General features: G+C 35.6%; 2 protein-coding genes across 2 annotated transcripts; one reads left to right on the forward strand and one right to left on the reverse strand.

Annotated features, from left to right (window-relative positions):
• Nucleotides 1-889: 889 nt before the first annotated feature.
• On the reverse strand, nucleotides 890-9,373 carry LOC116304748 (uncharacterized). The gene is made up of 6 exons (XM_031714531.2): nucleotides 9,215-9,373; nucleotides 6,997-7,026; nucleotides 6,547-6,593; nucleotides 5,944-6,022; nucleotides 4,925-5,422; nucleotides 890-3,303 (listed from the first exon to the last, which is right to left on the reverse strand). Exons 1-6 carry the CDS (start codon nucleotides 9,272-9,274, stop codon nucleotides 2,998-3,000), a joined length of 1,020 nt encoding a protein of 339 aa, XP_031570391.2. The 5' UTR covers nucleotides 9,275-9,373; the 3' UTR covers nucleotides 890-2,997.
• A 519-nt stretch (nucleotides 9,374-9,892) lies between these two features.
• Nucleotides 9,893-13,883, forward strand: LOC116304746 (uncharacterized). The gene is made up of 4 exons (XM_031714530.2): nucleotides 9,893-10,067; nucleotides 10,161-10,232; nucleotides 11,799-11,897; nucleotides 12,636-13,883. The coding sequence occupies exons 1-4, from the start codon at nucleotides 9,975-9,977 to the stop codon at nucleotides 12,753-12,755; spliced, it is 384 nt and encodes a 127-aa protein (XP_031570390.1). The 5' UTR covers nucleotides 9,893-9,974; the 3' UTR covers nucleotides 12,756-13,883.
• Nucleotides 13,884-14,111: the final 228 nt, after the last annotated feature.

Consider the following 14,111-nt stretch of genomic DNA (forward strand, 5'->3'; position numbering starts at 1 on the left):
TAGAGCGCTTGCTTTATGAGAGCACATTCCTATCTATTATTGCAATTTGTATTTCATAAAAGAAATAAAAAACTTGCTTGCTGTGCTGTGTGCAGTCATAAAGGACTTGGGGATTGGCAGAACACTTGAGAAGTGTCCAGAAGCACTCCCCTGCATGCTTTATGACAGCACGCGCGCGTTTTCTATTACTTCATCTTATGTCATCTGCTTACAAACGTTACACGACGACACGAGTGAAAAATGTCTGCGCATGCTCTGAATCCGTATGCAAATTAGTCAAAACATAAATAAATTTGACTTTCACTCATGGCTGATAAATTGGACTTCAAAAAACTTAAGGCTAATTCTTTCATATTGTGTTTAATACAGTATCTTGGTCTGACAAAAGTATACTCTCAAACCTTTTTGTATGCTTGGAGAAAACAAACATTTTACTTTTCTCATGAGGGAATACAAATTTAAATAAGAAAAAAAAAAATCAGTATCAACTTCATCTTTATTTTATGGTTTTACAACAGATAGCCCAAGCTTGGTTTGTGTGGAGATTCTCTTATTTCTTACTGGTGGGGAAAAAAATCCTTAAACGGGCTAAATTCAAAAAATAACCACAGAGCGAAAGAAGTGTTATTTCTCAATGATCGGGTACAATTTCAAGGCTTTATTTCACGTTTCAATGATTTTATTGAAATTTTTGATGAATCCCCATACCTTTCCTTATAACATGACGCCACAGAAACCAAGCTTGGGCTACCTGTGGTTTTACTGCATGCACTCTAAGATCCATGATCTTCAAAAGCATTTGACTGAAGTGATGCATGGCTCTTCCCTCATGCATCGTGGGATCCCTGTCACCAATAACCTGTCCCATAAAAAAATGCACCTCACAATGTTGGTGAACCTCTTGCCTTTATTATTCAACAATGATTTTGTGTTATTGAAGGTCATGATGTATGATGAGTCTACCAAGATATCCCCCCTCCCCCAAGGAGGTCTTCACAGGACTTAATACTTAAATCGTAAAAAGACCAACCAGGAATTTTAATCTCTTGCTGACAGTAAAAGGTTGTTCTCATGGCTGTATAAAGTTAAATCCTTGACTCGCCAATCATTTTTCAGTAGGGTTGCTTGTTGATTCTTTCATATACACCTATTTTTAAAAACGTTATTGCCAAAGGCGATAGGTGAATGAGCAATAGGAGATTGGACATTCCAAAACCCTAGAATAGATGGAATGACTTTCTGCTGATTCTTCTTTCTGCTTCTGCTTCTTATTCTAGTCAAGAACATGTCCTTTGGCGATGACAACGTTTTGTCAGTGGGTTCTTATTTAACATCATTTGAAGCAGATAATGAAACTGAAAGAATTTTATCAGCCGAGTGAAACCCACCAATAGGAGAAGTGTTACTTTTGTGTATGGACCACTTAAAGAGTTTAAACATTTCCCCCCCAAAAAAAAAAATCTAAAACTTGGCTTATTCAACCAATTAGGAAACCTGAGATCTGTAGAAAAGTATGTGGATCACAGGAGAGAACCAACAATTTCTCAAATGTGAAAAGGGCACAGGCACTGAACCCTGGGGTGAGAGGTGGTGCAACACATAACACCCCTGGGGAGGGGGGGGTACTCCAATATATAGACTATACAGGGATGATCTGCTGAACAGGATATGGTTTTTCAAGCTTCTTGTCATAAACAGGGTATACAATTTCACTCAAGTTCCAAGTTCTTCCTGAGTTTCCTGTCATATTCAGGGTTTCTACTTTCGTATTGACCAAAACTGGTTATTAGGGTTGTAAAAAAAACGATACACAAGATGACATGATAATATTGAAACGGGAACTCAGTGCAATTAATCATCTCTTTTATCATAAACAGGTTTTACAAATTTGAGTTTTTTTGTCATAAACAGGGGTACCCCTTTCAGAATACCAGCTGAACACCCCTACCCAAATTCTGGCAGAGTACCCCCTCCCCCCCAGGATAACACCTATGTTCCCACATTATTAAGGCACTACCACACTTTCCTTAAAATTCATTTCCAGCTAAAAATAGTTACGTTTCTACTTCCCCCTAAAAATCCCAAATCTACCCAACCTTTGCTTTAGAAGGTTGAGTTGGCACTGCAGTACATATTTCAAAGATGGCATCTATTTGTCCCCCAAAACATTCCCATGATGCACTGCAATGCCAACTCAACCCAGATGTCATTCTACCTTGGAATGCTTAATTGGTTTTCCTGACTATCAAACGAATCTAAAAAATAATGTTATTCCAAATAGCACTTTAAACTGCTTCACCTCTTCACCAGGGGCGGATCCAGGTATTTTAGAAAGGGGATGACTATTAGAAAGGTTTTACCAGGAATTCGAGAAAAAAGGGGGGTGACTGTTACTAACAATATACTGAGAAATTTGAGCAAAAGGGGGATGACTAGTCACCTATATTACCACCCCTGGATCTGTCCCTACTTCACCATATTGATTGGCAGTGGCACATATATATACCTTTACATGTTAATTAATGCTTATTGTTCTGACGTCTTATAAATATATCAATCTATATTCTATGTAGTCTAGGTGGCTTTGTAAAATAAAATAAGTATTTGAGCCAACCTTAGAAAGTATAGGAAATCCCACAATTTTGAGTACAATTCAGAATTTATAGGTACGAGTGATGTTTTGAGAGTTTTCAAAATTGGATGTACCCTTAGGCGCGTCCAATTTGAGAACTTCCAAAATATCAAGTGTATCAATAAATTGAAATTGTATGAGAGCATTGTGCGATTTTTTGTTAATGATACACTCGACAAAGTTGGTCAGCCTAATTGGGACTCAACAGAGTACAATTTGGGATTTAATTGTACTCCTCTCATCCAATCAGAATCAAGTAATTTTGTTGAGTGTATAATAAGTTCTATTACTCACATTGGTAAAGTATAAATGTTGGATATAAATTAAAGTTTACTACGTTGTTCTCTGACAAGAGTAAGACTCCTTTACACAGGAGGTTGACCCATGGGTGATTGTACCATAGGGGACTGCATGGGTGTCTGTCCCATCGCAGGACCCATAGGTGTCTGTCCCATGGGCACCTGCCCTCGTCCCATCTGTGACTGTCCCATCATCATCTGTCCTTGTTGTGGGTACGGCATGTGTGATAGTGTCTGCTGCTGCGGTGGTGGTCGGTAAGGGTTATATCTTTGTTGCTGGTGTTGATATCCTTGCATCATGTTGTTGGTGGTCGGGGGTTGGCCGTAGTTGGCTTGACTGGCTGATGAAATTGGCTGTTGTGGGGGTGGAGCCTGGTTTGTTAACAAAGAGTACTTTAATCAGTTAACATAATCCTAATAATAATAATAGTAATAATAATAATAATTTTTTTAAAAATAAAAATAAAAATTAATAATGATTAAATAATAATAATTTAAAATAGAAATAGAAATACTCTCGCTCCAAAGCTACTAAAGTTCCAATGCCTAATATTTTAAGATAATGATAAACAAAAATAAAATGAAAAACTATAGGATTTAAAGTTCATAATCTCAATGCCATTATTATATATATATTCTTCTTATGATAGAATTCAATCAACTATCAATAATAATAATAATAATAATAATAACATTTATAATAACGTTAATAAAGAGATTATGGATATAAAATAACAAATATATTAATATAATAATAATAATATTAATAATAATATTAATATTAATAATGATAATAATAATAATAATAATTTTATTTTAAAAACCTTAATAGTCTATGCATGTCTTAATAGAAATAGAATTACACTCGCTCCAAAGCTACTAAAGTTCCAATGCCTAATATTTTAAGATAATGATAAACAAAAATAAAATGAAAAACTATAAGATTTAAAGTTCATAATCTCAATGCCATTATAATAATTTTTATGATAGAATTCAATTAACTATTAATAATAATAATAAAATTTATAATAACGTTAATAAAGAGATTATGAATATAAAATAACAAATATATGTACAAATTACTTATTTATCGATAAAAACATAATTTAATTTAATTGGCTATCAGTTTACAGCGCCAATCTGATTACAGCGCGCAGATCTGATTATAGCTTATGCAATAGGAAACCGATCACAACACAGGAAACCCACAAAGAGCAAAGTTAATTTTCTAAAAGAATCAAAAAATATATAGCCGGGTTCCCTGTGTTATTTTATACAATTTAATACATGTCTAATTACCAATTATTCTCTTAAAATAAGAAATAAAATTTTGTCCTCATTTTTTGAGCCAGGGTAGCACTTAAACCCCCTCCCAGTCAGCTCAGTTAATAGGGTACCAAGGTGCACGGTGCGTGAGGACATAGATTCAAGCCTTTACTGCTGGACCAACACTCAGGGTCTTAACATATTTGAGTAGAAGGTACTGCATTTGCTCTTAAAACATCTGCAGATGGTTGGACTTTTGTTATGGCTCAGATGAGCATGTAAAATGGCATTCCCATTTCAGTGGCTCATATAGCCGTTATTTTAAACCCTGGCTGTGATACTGGTGAGTGTAGCAAGGAGTTATAGTGCAACTACAACTGTAACAATGGCCACTTAATTAGACCAGTTAGTCAAGAGAACCAATTAAAATCTAGAATAAAAACAATGCACTCCAGCTTTGGGTAGTGGTGTGAATAATGAAGCTAGACTGCACGATAATAGCAATTTGACCCTGATGTTAGATCGCTATTATCGTTTTCTCGTGGGAATAAAATGATATTTTGAAAAGCTATTGCTTTCTGCTGCTTTCTGGTTGGCTCCACTACCCAAAGTTGGAATGTATTGTTTTTATTCTACACTTTGATTGGTTCTCGGCATCTAAGTGGCCCCGGCTATAGTAGTTGCACTGTAATAAATAGTATCACATCCATGATATAATAATGCATACCTGTTGTGAGGTCGCTTGCTGATACTGCATCTGTCTTTGTTGCATTAAGTACTGCTGCTGACTTTGTTGGCCCTGCGTCATCATGCGTTGCTGTGACATTTGACCTGGATGCCGTGCCATGGGGGACTGCTGAGGCATGTTCGGCATAGGCCCACTCATACCAGGTGGGCCACCTGTCATTATTTGTTGGTTGCTAGGCGATGGGTAACCCATGTTTACATTTTGTTGAGAGGAAGGTGGGTGTTGTAACTGTGGGGGTAGTTGTGGTGGTGATTGGGTAGCAGGTGGTCTGTAGGTACCCGAAACTGACCCAGGCGCAACCATTCCAGGGTATGTCTGACCAGCATTGCTCATTAGATCACTGCTTGATGATTGAATGTTTGGGGGTAGTGACGAGGACCCCATATCTCCCCCCATCATCGGTGGGCCTTGGGGATGTGCCGATGGTGGTGTTACTGAACTTGGTGGTTTTGGCATGCCTCCGCCCTGTGAAGAGCCCTGAGGAAAAATATGAATTTTAAAATAAGCTTCATTCCTAATGACTAATTTTGAATGGGGTTCGTGAAGAAGGTAGTTTTCTCCAATGTTTTTAAGAAAATAATTTCTCACATGTGTTGAGAGTTTGTTAAGTCTTTCATTTTGATTGCCACTCTTGATTCGAGGGTTTTAGTAATCTTCTTCCATTTTTTTTATCCTCTGAAAAATCTCAATGATTAATTTCAATTTGAACAGCAAGCTTGCTATGCCCAGACTTTAATCAGCCCAGTGGTTGTTTCAAAGGTCCTTTCTGTGAGTTGGGTGTGCCCTGACTTAGATCAACCCAGAGATTGTTTCAGGGTTCAATCTGTGAGTTATCCATGCCCTGACTTTGATCAGCCCAGAGGGTTTTTCAGAGTTTGATCTGAGTTACATTTGCCCTGACTTCGATCAGCCCAGAGGTTGTTCTAGGTATCAAATGGATAACATTTTAAGGCGAAGTTTAATCCTGATTCAGTCTAGACTTCTATCACTCTACTTACCTGTGAGCCCTGACTTGGTTGATTTGAGTCAGCAAGAGTAGCCAAGTAGACGAGGTTACGATGTAACAACTGTTGATACCTTGAGAAATAATAATAACAACAAAAGATATTGACAATTTCACCTGTTACACAACAACCTAGTAAAACTAAGAATAAATCAATGCATTTTGATTGGCTAAAGAAAACGTAAACAACAAAACAATAAATATCTTTCTATTATTTCCCAATTTGTTGTATGTATTAAGGAAGTTATGTTTGTTATTGGGGGAGAGCTAGGGGCTTCATCAGTCAAAATTTGACCTTAGTAAAGGGCCAAACTTTTTATATTTTGACAAAGAATTTTCTAGATCACTTAATTTAATCTATTTCATTGTTATTCATTGAACTTTCACACTTACTTTAGCTACATTTACATATAGTACAGTTTACAGTTTTCATTACACCTGATGATGTTGTCGAGATGACAGCGAAACGTTGTCTTTTACAACTAGTTTTCTTATTAAATTAAAATACTTTGTGTAGTACTCCAGATTAATTGTCCAAAAGTCCTGAATGAACATGTCCTACAGTTTGTAAATGAAATCATTCAATGGTCATACTTACTGAGTTGATTCATATGCTTTTCCTTTGTTTTGATAATCCACAATTGCCTGTTGTTATAAAAATGTAAGACCTCACATTATATTGTACAATGGAACGATAAATGAACCAACTTAATTTATATAATATGACAGTAATTCATTGCAACTATTAAACTTGTGATCCTCTATTGATGTTTCTAGCTTATTACTATTAAGACATGAATGTGGTCATCTAAGCAATCCAAAGGTCTAATCATTTGCAGATGCAATTACAAAGGCAGCACCTTCTCCTCAGTTATTTTAAGACCATGCGAGTGCTGGTCCAGCCAAGGCTTAAACCACAACCTCCTGCACAACACTCAGCCTGACAATCTTACCAACTGATCTATTAGTAAATACTTGGTGATTCCTCGTAGCATATTTAAACCAGACTTATTACATTTACAGAAACAAATAAAATGTTCTTAGGTACCTGTATGAGTTGTGCATTCTCGTCAAGTAGCTTTTGAGGAAAAGAAAGAAAAGAAAAGACAATCAACAAAAGTAAAATTATTAGATAATAATAATACATTCATTAGAAACATTGCCGTGTTTATGAAATGTTTTGACAATCTGTGATGATGTAAACTTTGGTGACCCAGAGTTTTACTGGACAAAAAATTCTGCATTCTATTACATGTATGTAAGTAAACTGGAATAGGACTCAAACAAAAATAGACTGTTGTAATGTAGTGTATGTAATATATACAATATGAGTGGCCGTGTTGTATCGACTATACAGTCACAAGCCAGAGGTGAGTGATTGTATGGCCGATACAACACGGATGCGAATGTTGTAAACAACTTGTGAAATTTTCTGTGAATAATTCATAACTCCTTTAGGACATTTTGAATTCATATGCTAATTAGATACAACCACTAGTGCTGTATCAGAACAGTATACATCCACTAGTGGTTGTATCTAATTAGCATTTTCATTGCAAGGTTTGTATCGGGTTTACATCAAGGGCGGATCCAGGGGGAGGGTCGGGGGGTCGCGACCCCCCTGTCATTCCTGAGGTCAAATGGGCTTCTTGTGGTAAAAATGCGACTGGGATTCCTTTGCCCACAAAATTTACCCTTGAGACCCCCCTTCAAAAAAACCCTGGATCCGCCCTTGTACATGATATTCATGTGACCTGATTTCTAAAGCTGGATTGGCTTAGGCCCTCATTAATTATTCATGAAGTTTACAAGAAAACTTATAAGACAAATTATTGTTTAGTTATCATGATAAAATAATCCAGAATGGCATACACAATATAAATACATGAAATATAAAAAATATATAAATAAAAAATAAAACCGTTACCCTAATGAATTTGTTTTTCCTTTTACATGTATACCCTACTCAGTCTGTTTTGACACTGTTTTCAATCCTCAGGATCTCAACTTCGGACTCTTAAAACTTCAGTTAATGCGTTTTGTTATTCTATTTTCTGCTATTGTTTACCGACTTCAGAAGTGGGGCTGCACCCAAATACATTGGAGTTTTAAGAGTCGTCAATATCTCAATGAATGATGGAGTGGGCTTTTGCAGCTTTTGTTAATCGCTACTCGCTGCATGGTGTCAAAAAAAGACAGCGTAGGGCATAGAGGGAAGGTTTTTCATCACATAATGGAAGTAAAATTTTACATTTTGGTGATTCCTGGTACTTTTAGTATTCAGTGTGTTTGTTGCAGATTCCCGATGTCATTCCAGATTCTGAATTTCAGGTAAAGTTATAGATCAACTCTGCTAATTATGGCTTTTGTTTTGAAGATCACATACACTCGTATAATACACTTTAGTTATATTAGACATAATTATATATTAAATTATATATTATTATTAAATATATATTAGACACATTATGATAATATGATATAATAAAAGCACGAAAAACACCTGTAAAGACTGAGGTGGCATTTATTTAACACAATACTCCTTTTTACAGTTCCATTCAGTGACCATGAATAATAGCTCCTAACCGAGGCTGGAGTTTCCGAACATAGCAAAACTACAGTTTATCATGTGCGGCAACTCCAGCCTCGGCTAGGAACTATTATTTGTGGTCATGCACTGAATGGAACTGTAAAAAACTGTAAAAAGGAGTATTGACTATGTATATAAGTAGAGCTAAGGAAGTATAGACCCTTTTACCTTGGGCGTAATGTTTTGCCCATTTCACACCATGTGTCATTTCCTAGAGTATCATTTCTTTGTTTAATGGTTGTGCATGAGTAGACACATGCATTAATGGCCACAACTCAAATGAAGAATTTTATTCTCAAGAGAATGACACGGTCTGAAAAGGATAAACATAACTAGATAAAAGATTGATTCCCAAGCTAAAATGTTCTATAAACGAGTAACTGAGTTTTTGAATACAAAACTATTAACTAAAAGACAACTTGTTCGTTCCTCAAATTATGGTACAAAGATCGTATAGCACTCTTTTTACTTCATTAATATACAAAGTAACTCATTAATTAACTCTCCACCGCGTGAAAACGATCTCTTAGAAATTGAGACCAACAATGGCACAAGACGTTCGCATCAAGGTACATAAAGAACAACCATCGTGAACATGATTTCAAGGCCAAGATGATCATCTGTCTACTACAATTATCATCTTTTACCCACAAATTAATCTTACAGATTTTCTTACCGCTTGTACAGATTGTGTGGTTGGATTCGATCGCCTCTCTGAGGAAAATGCCACAGACATACTTATGAAAACGTTCCCTTTAGATCGTAAAGTGAGTTTTTTTCATGCAAAAAGTAGAACAATAAAAAGTTTGCAGCTGCTGTCGATCGATCTGGCAGACGTTTGTGAATCCACGATATTTAGTGTCAGCGAAGAACTCGTTAGTCGTTCGAATCTTTATCGTTAGGTCTCGGAAAATTCAGATATTTTTCATATATATTTAATATTTCACAGTTTTGTTGAAGTTTTTGGGTTATTTTGTCCTCTCAAAGTCAAAAAACGTTTTTCAAATTCTTTTAAGTTATCAACTTTCTTCACTATGAAGTGCTGCTTTCAAACTCTTCATTGTCGACCTCACTAGGAAACCGGTTACATGTCAAATTCGGAACGACTTCGAAGCTGTTCGTTTTTTCTCTTCAAAAACCCTCAATCAAACAGTTAGGTATCAAAGGCTACAAAATAATAAGTATTTCTTGATGCAGTACTTCATATTGCAAAATACTCTATCTCTTTTTTCTTTGTCTGTTGAAAATGGTAATCCGGAAGACTAATTTCGAAAAGAGCGGGAAAACGCGATATTTCAGTCCCAATAGTGACTCCCGTCCACAAAACAAAGAGTAAGCCTGGGTCAATGCAATAACCATTTTGCCAGTCCATAATCGTATATGGTTCTGTACTACTATATTGGTTCTTTTTTAGCCGTTTACAGAAAATCCAGACCATGAATCCAAACTTTGACACAATAGGAAAAGGATTCGTTGATACATACTATACTCTATTTGATACTAATCGATCGCAGCTACAGCCATTATATGTAAGCTTATTTAATGTCTATTCTGCCCTGCCTTCAATGTCGGTCTAGCTTCTCCAGCAAAAGTAAAACACTTGATTGCTTCTCTTTTTTTAGCGAGATCATTCTATGTTAACATTTGAAGGTCAGCAATTCCAGGGAGCAATCGCAATTACTCAAAAGTTGGTGGTATGTATGTGTGTGTGATTTAGGGAAAATCAATTGAGCTTATCTTTTTGCACAAATTGTAAAAGAGTGCCAGCAACCATTGAAATTGTTCAATTTACAGGTAACCTGGCTTAGATTATTTTATATATTGTTATTATACCAGGCTGGCATAGCTGACATTCATAGCTGTCATGTTGGATGAATTTGAACAAGTGGTGTGTCCTTATAGTCTCTTTTGTTATGTCATCCAACATGGCTGTTGTGTCTTTTGTTATTATATTTTCTCTGGAAATGATTGCAAACAAACGATCTATTCAAATTGTACAAATTGCAGTGCTTCTCAATGACACAAAATCATACAATATTCTGTTGCAACAAAATATATTTTATGGACGTCAATCAAACTGTTTCCATTACATTGCATAGAAACATACGTGCATAGAAATGCCCTGAAATAACCTTGAGCAAAGCTTTATTAGTATAATATCCCAAGGGGAAGGGTGTGAGGAGTAGGAGATGAAAGGAAAATACCGGGACTGCAGCTTTAACACATCAAAACGTGTGTAAAATTTTGCATTGCCCAAGCGACGGAAAATTCTTATTGGTTGGTTAGACAAGGGATTGTGTTGACATAACTATAACTTTCCTGCCATTGAATTCTGGTTGATATTTTACAGTGTGTAGAACTTTGATGTTTTGCATGAAAATTGCATTAATTGTGCCATGAAACAGTGAACTAAAACTTAAGAGAAAGCTTATCTTCAAAAAAAATTTTACTGCTTGCTGTTATTTTCATTTTCAAAACATTGACCATTGGATGTAGTGTCCGTATGTAAATAATTATTTCCTGCTTTTTTCTTCTTTTTCTTTTGTTAATTGTTTGCATTTGTTTTAACTTTGTATGTATGCAGTTACAGAATATCATTTGTTTAATAATAAAATATTTAAAAAAAACATTGACTAAGGGAAATACAGGTGCTGCTCTTAGGGCCCTTTCCATTAAGTCAAGTTTACCGACCATTCTGAGTGGCCATTTCTCATATGGTACACATCAGTTCTCATTAGTTTTTAGTACTCTGTCAACCAGTGCCATAGAACTGACGCGACTTAATGGAAAGTGCCTTTTAATGTCTGTAGTTGATTAACGATGGGGCAGCCATTAAGGTTATCTGAGGCACTTGAAGTAGAAATGATGTTTTTGCAAAACTGTGGTGTCATGAAGCCTGTGAAATAGGGCCTATGAAAAATATAAATCTGTCCACCATTCAAATAAAATATAAATTAACCCATTTAGTTATTGTATGAAGTCTATCAACTCTCTTGACGAGTTATTTTTTCATTTGGTGACCTGGAAATCCATAATTCTAAGAGGAAAATGGATACCTCAGTTTTGCAAAACATTTTCTCTCAGATCAGCTGGAAAGGCAGCACCTTCTAAGTTATTGTAAGACTCAGAGTGTACTGGTCAAGCTGAGGCTTGAACCATACATTCCTGCACAACAGACCAGTGGTCTTAGCAATAATTGAGCTAATTGGGTGGCAGTTAATATCATTTAACATGGTGTTTCTGTTTTTTAACTCTGACAGGCATTGCCATTTCAAGCAGTTAAACATGTGCTTACCACAGTGGACTGTCAACCAATTCCTAACAATGGTGTACTAGTGTTTGTGGTTGGCCAATTAAAGGTGGGTGCATGCATATATCAGTTACATTGCAGTCATCCAGCAATGTCCACCCAGAATTAGAGCACATCCAGTAAAACCATTTAATAAAAGCAAAGTTGATACTGACAAATAGTAACTATTTAGTGACTAATAGTTGCTATTACATGTACAACCAGAACAACCATTACACAAAGTCACAATTAATGGTCTCTTGTATATTTGTCTTTGCATGTATGAATGTTCTGGTTGAGAGACAGCAACTATTAGTCAATAAATAGCTACTATTTGTCAGTATCAACTTTATTTCATGGTTTTACTGCATGCGCTCTAGCAACTAAGGTAACCAGCCATTCACTAGCACCAAGCAAGAAGACAAGAGATGTAATCCACTGTTTTCCCATTTCAGACCTTGCGTACATTCCCTAAAGTATTATTTCTTTATATGTTAAGTGTATGCTACATTGAGTGTATAAGCAGATTATTTCTTTGTTAAAACACTTGCACTTGAGAAAACACATGAATATGGATACAACTCAAATAAAGAATATTATTCTCAAGAGAGTGACACACGGTCTGAAATGGGCAAAACATTACGCCCATGTGGATTTGGTCCATTGGTACACTGTCACTAAGACATCACATACTATCACTATGTTAAGTACTTTTTACACACATTTCTCAACTCGAATCTATTTATTTTTTGCCTTCAAAAAACTCAATCCTCTAATGTCTGTTTTTCTTTTCTTTTTCTTTTCATAGAGTGATGACGACCATCCACATGGCTTCAGCCAAACATTTGTGTTATTTCCAGAAGATGAAGCTGCAACTAAATACTATGTGATGAATGATATCTTTAGACTTGCACTCCATCATGGGTAGGATGGGAATAGAATGCAGCAGAAAGATCATCTGGTTTGCTAATATAAACCTAGAATATTTTCGTGAATTGTACTAGAATTATTGACTGAGATGAAAAAGATGGCTTTTTCCAACTACGAGTGCTTATAAAAAAAAAGGGAAAAAAATACTTATAATTTGTAAACCTTCACCTAAAACAAAAAGAATTGCTGAAAAATCTTTCCAAACTTGCTTCCTAGTAATTGCCCTTCTCAAAAAGAACTTGGATGTTAGGCTAACATGAAAATACGAAAGAAGCAAATCACACTTTTTCTCTATGGAATTTGTGTATTTCAGGGTTGTGCTGCTTCTTGAAATCCTTGAAAAGTCCTGGAATTGAAACACATTTTCAAGTGCACTCGAAAAGCCCTTGAAAATAGCAACATTGTTACTTGATGCTCCTGGAATTCTCCTCGAAATTGCAAAGTATTTCGATAGTAAACGCTCTTGTAGCTCCAATAACGGCAAGGCGTTGGAAACTCAAGTGCTATTTCCCATTATCATGAGCCGTTATTACTGAGATTTAATCTTTTAAAGTCATTGTTAAAGTAACTCATTAAAATAATGCGGGTTTTTTTTTTTGTCTCTATAAATTGTTAAGAAAAAAAATCACAAACAAAATGTTCCTTGAAAATCGTAATTTTGGGCCTTGAAAAGTCCTTAAAGAGTCCTTGATTTTTTTATTTATTATTATTATTTTTTTGTTCTGAGATGTATCACGAACCATGGATAGCGAAAGAGTACAATTTTTCATTGCAGTCAATAGTTCTAGTTACAAGTGGAAGTACTTCATGGAAGGCTGCATTTAAGATCCTCACATGTTAGATGCTTGTTTTCTCTTGTTTTCTATTGACTCATTTTCTAATGCATTATTGGTAAACTCCCATGGAGTATTAATCCTGATAGTCTATTGGAAGTACTTTGTCTGTTTGTGTTTCAAGTAACTTGCACATGAATACTACAGCATAACATAATTTCTTCTGTTTACAGTATTTTTTTTAAAGAAATAAGATATTTGAAATTGTAAGCGAAGATCAGGGTACTCTGGTAGATGTAATTCCTATGTAATAACCAAACAGATTTAGTTAGAAATAAAAGGCTTTGAAAGTGTTGGAAAATCATCATTGGGCTACCTGTGTAAATCTGACACAGCAAGCCCAAGCATAAAATTAAAAATAGTTCACTTGAGTGACAAGGTAAAACAATGCCACGAAGTCGAGGTTGTACTTCATAAGATACAGTAAATGACTTGAAGCTATCATTTCGTGGTCGATCAAGCGAATTCTGGAGAGAATCCTATTTATCCAGCGCAACTTCGGCTAACCGATAAATTATTTT

The sequence above is a fragment of the Actinia tenebrosa genome, unplaced genomic scaffold (assembly GCF_029948245.1).
Source record: "Actinia tenebrosa isolate PJP-AT-01 unplaced genomic scaffold, QUT_ActTen_1.0 PGA_scaffold2__45_contigs__length_23673736, whole genome shotgun sequence".
Taxonomy (NCBI): Eukaryota; Metazoa; Cnidaria; class Anthozoa; order Actiniaria; family Actiniidae; genus Actinia; species Actinia tenebrosa.

What these genes read in the sequence shown, in the direction of transcription:
- LOC116304746 (XM_031714530.2), top strand. Translation starts at nt 9,975, where the DNA reads ATGAATCCAAACTTTGACACAATAGGAAAAGGATTCGTTGATACATAC. An exon ending in CGCAGCTACAGCCATTATAT is followed by an intron (nt 10,068 to 10,160) that starts GTAAGCTTATTT and finishes CTCTTTTTTTAG; the next exon opens with CGAGATCATTCTATGTTAAC. An exon ending in TTGTGGTTGGCCAATTAAAG is followed by an intron (nt 11,898 to 12,635) that starts GTGGGTGCATGC and finishes TTCTTTTCATAG; the next exon opens with AGTGATGACGACCATCCACA.
- LOC116304748 (XM_031714531.2), bottom strand. Translation starts at nt 9,274, where the DNA reads ATGTCTGTGGCATTTTCCTCAGAGAGGCGATCGAATCCAACCACACAA. An exon ending in AAAGCATATGAATCAACTCA is followed by an intron (nt 6,023 to 6,546) that starts GTAAGTATGACC and finishes TTATTTCTCAAG; the next exon opens with GTATCAACAGTTGTTACATC. An exon ending in AACCAAGTCAGGGCTCACAG is followed by an intron (nt 5,423 to 5,943) that starts GTAAGTAGAGTG and finishes ATTTTTCCTCAG; the next exon opens with GGCTCTTCACAGGGCGGAGG.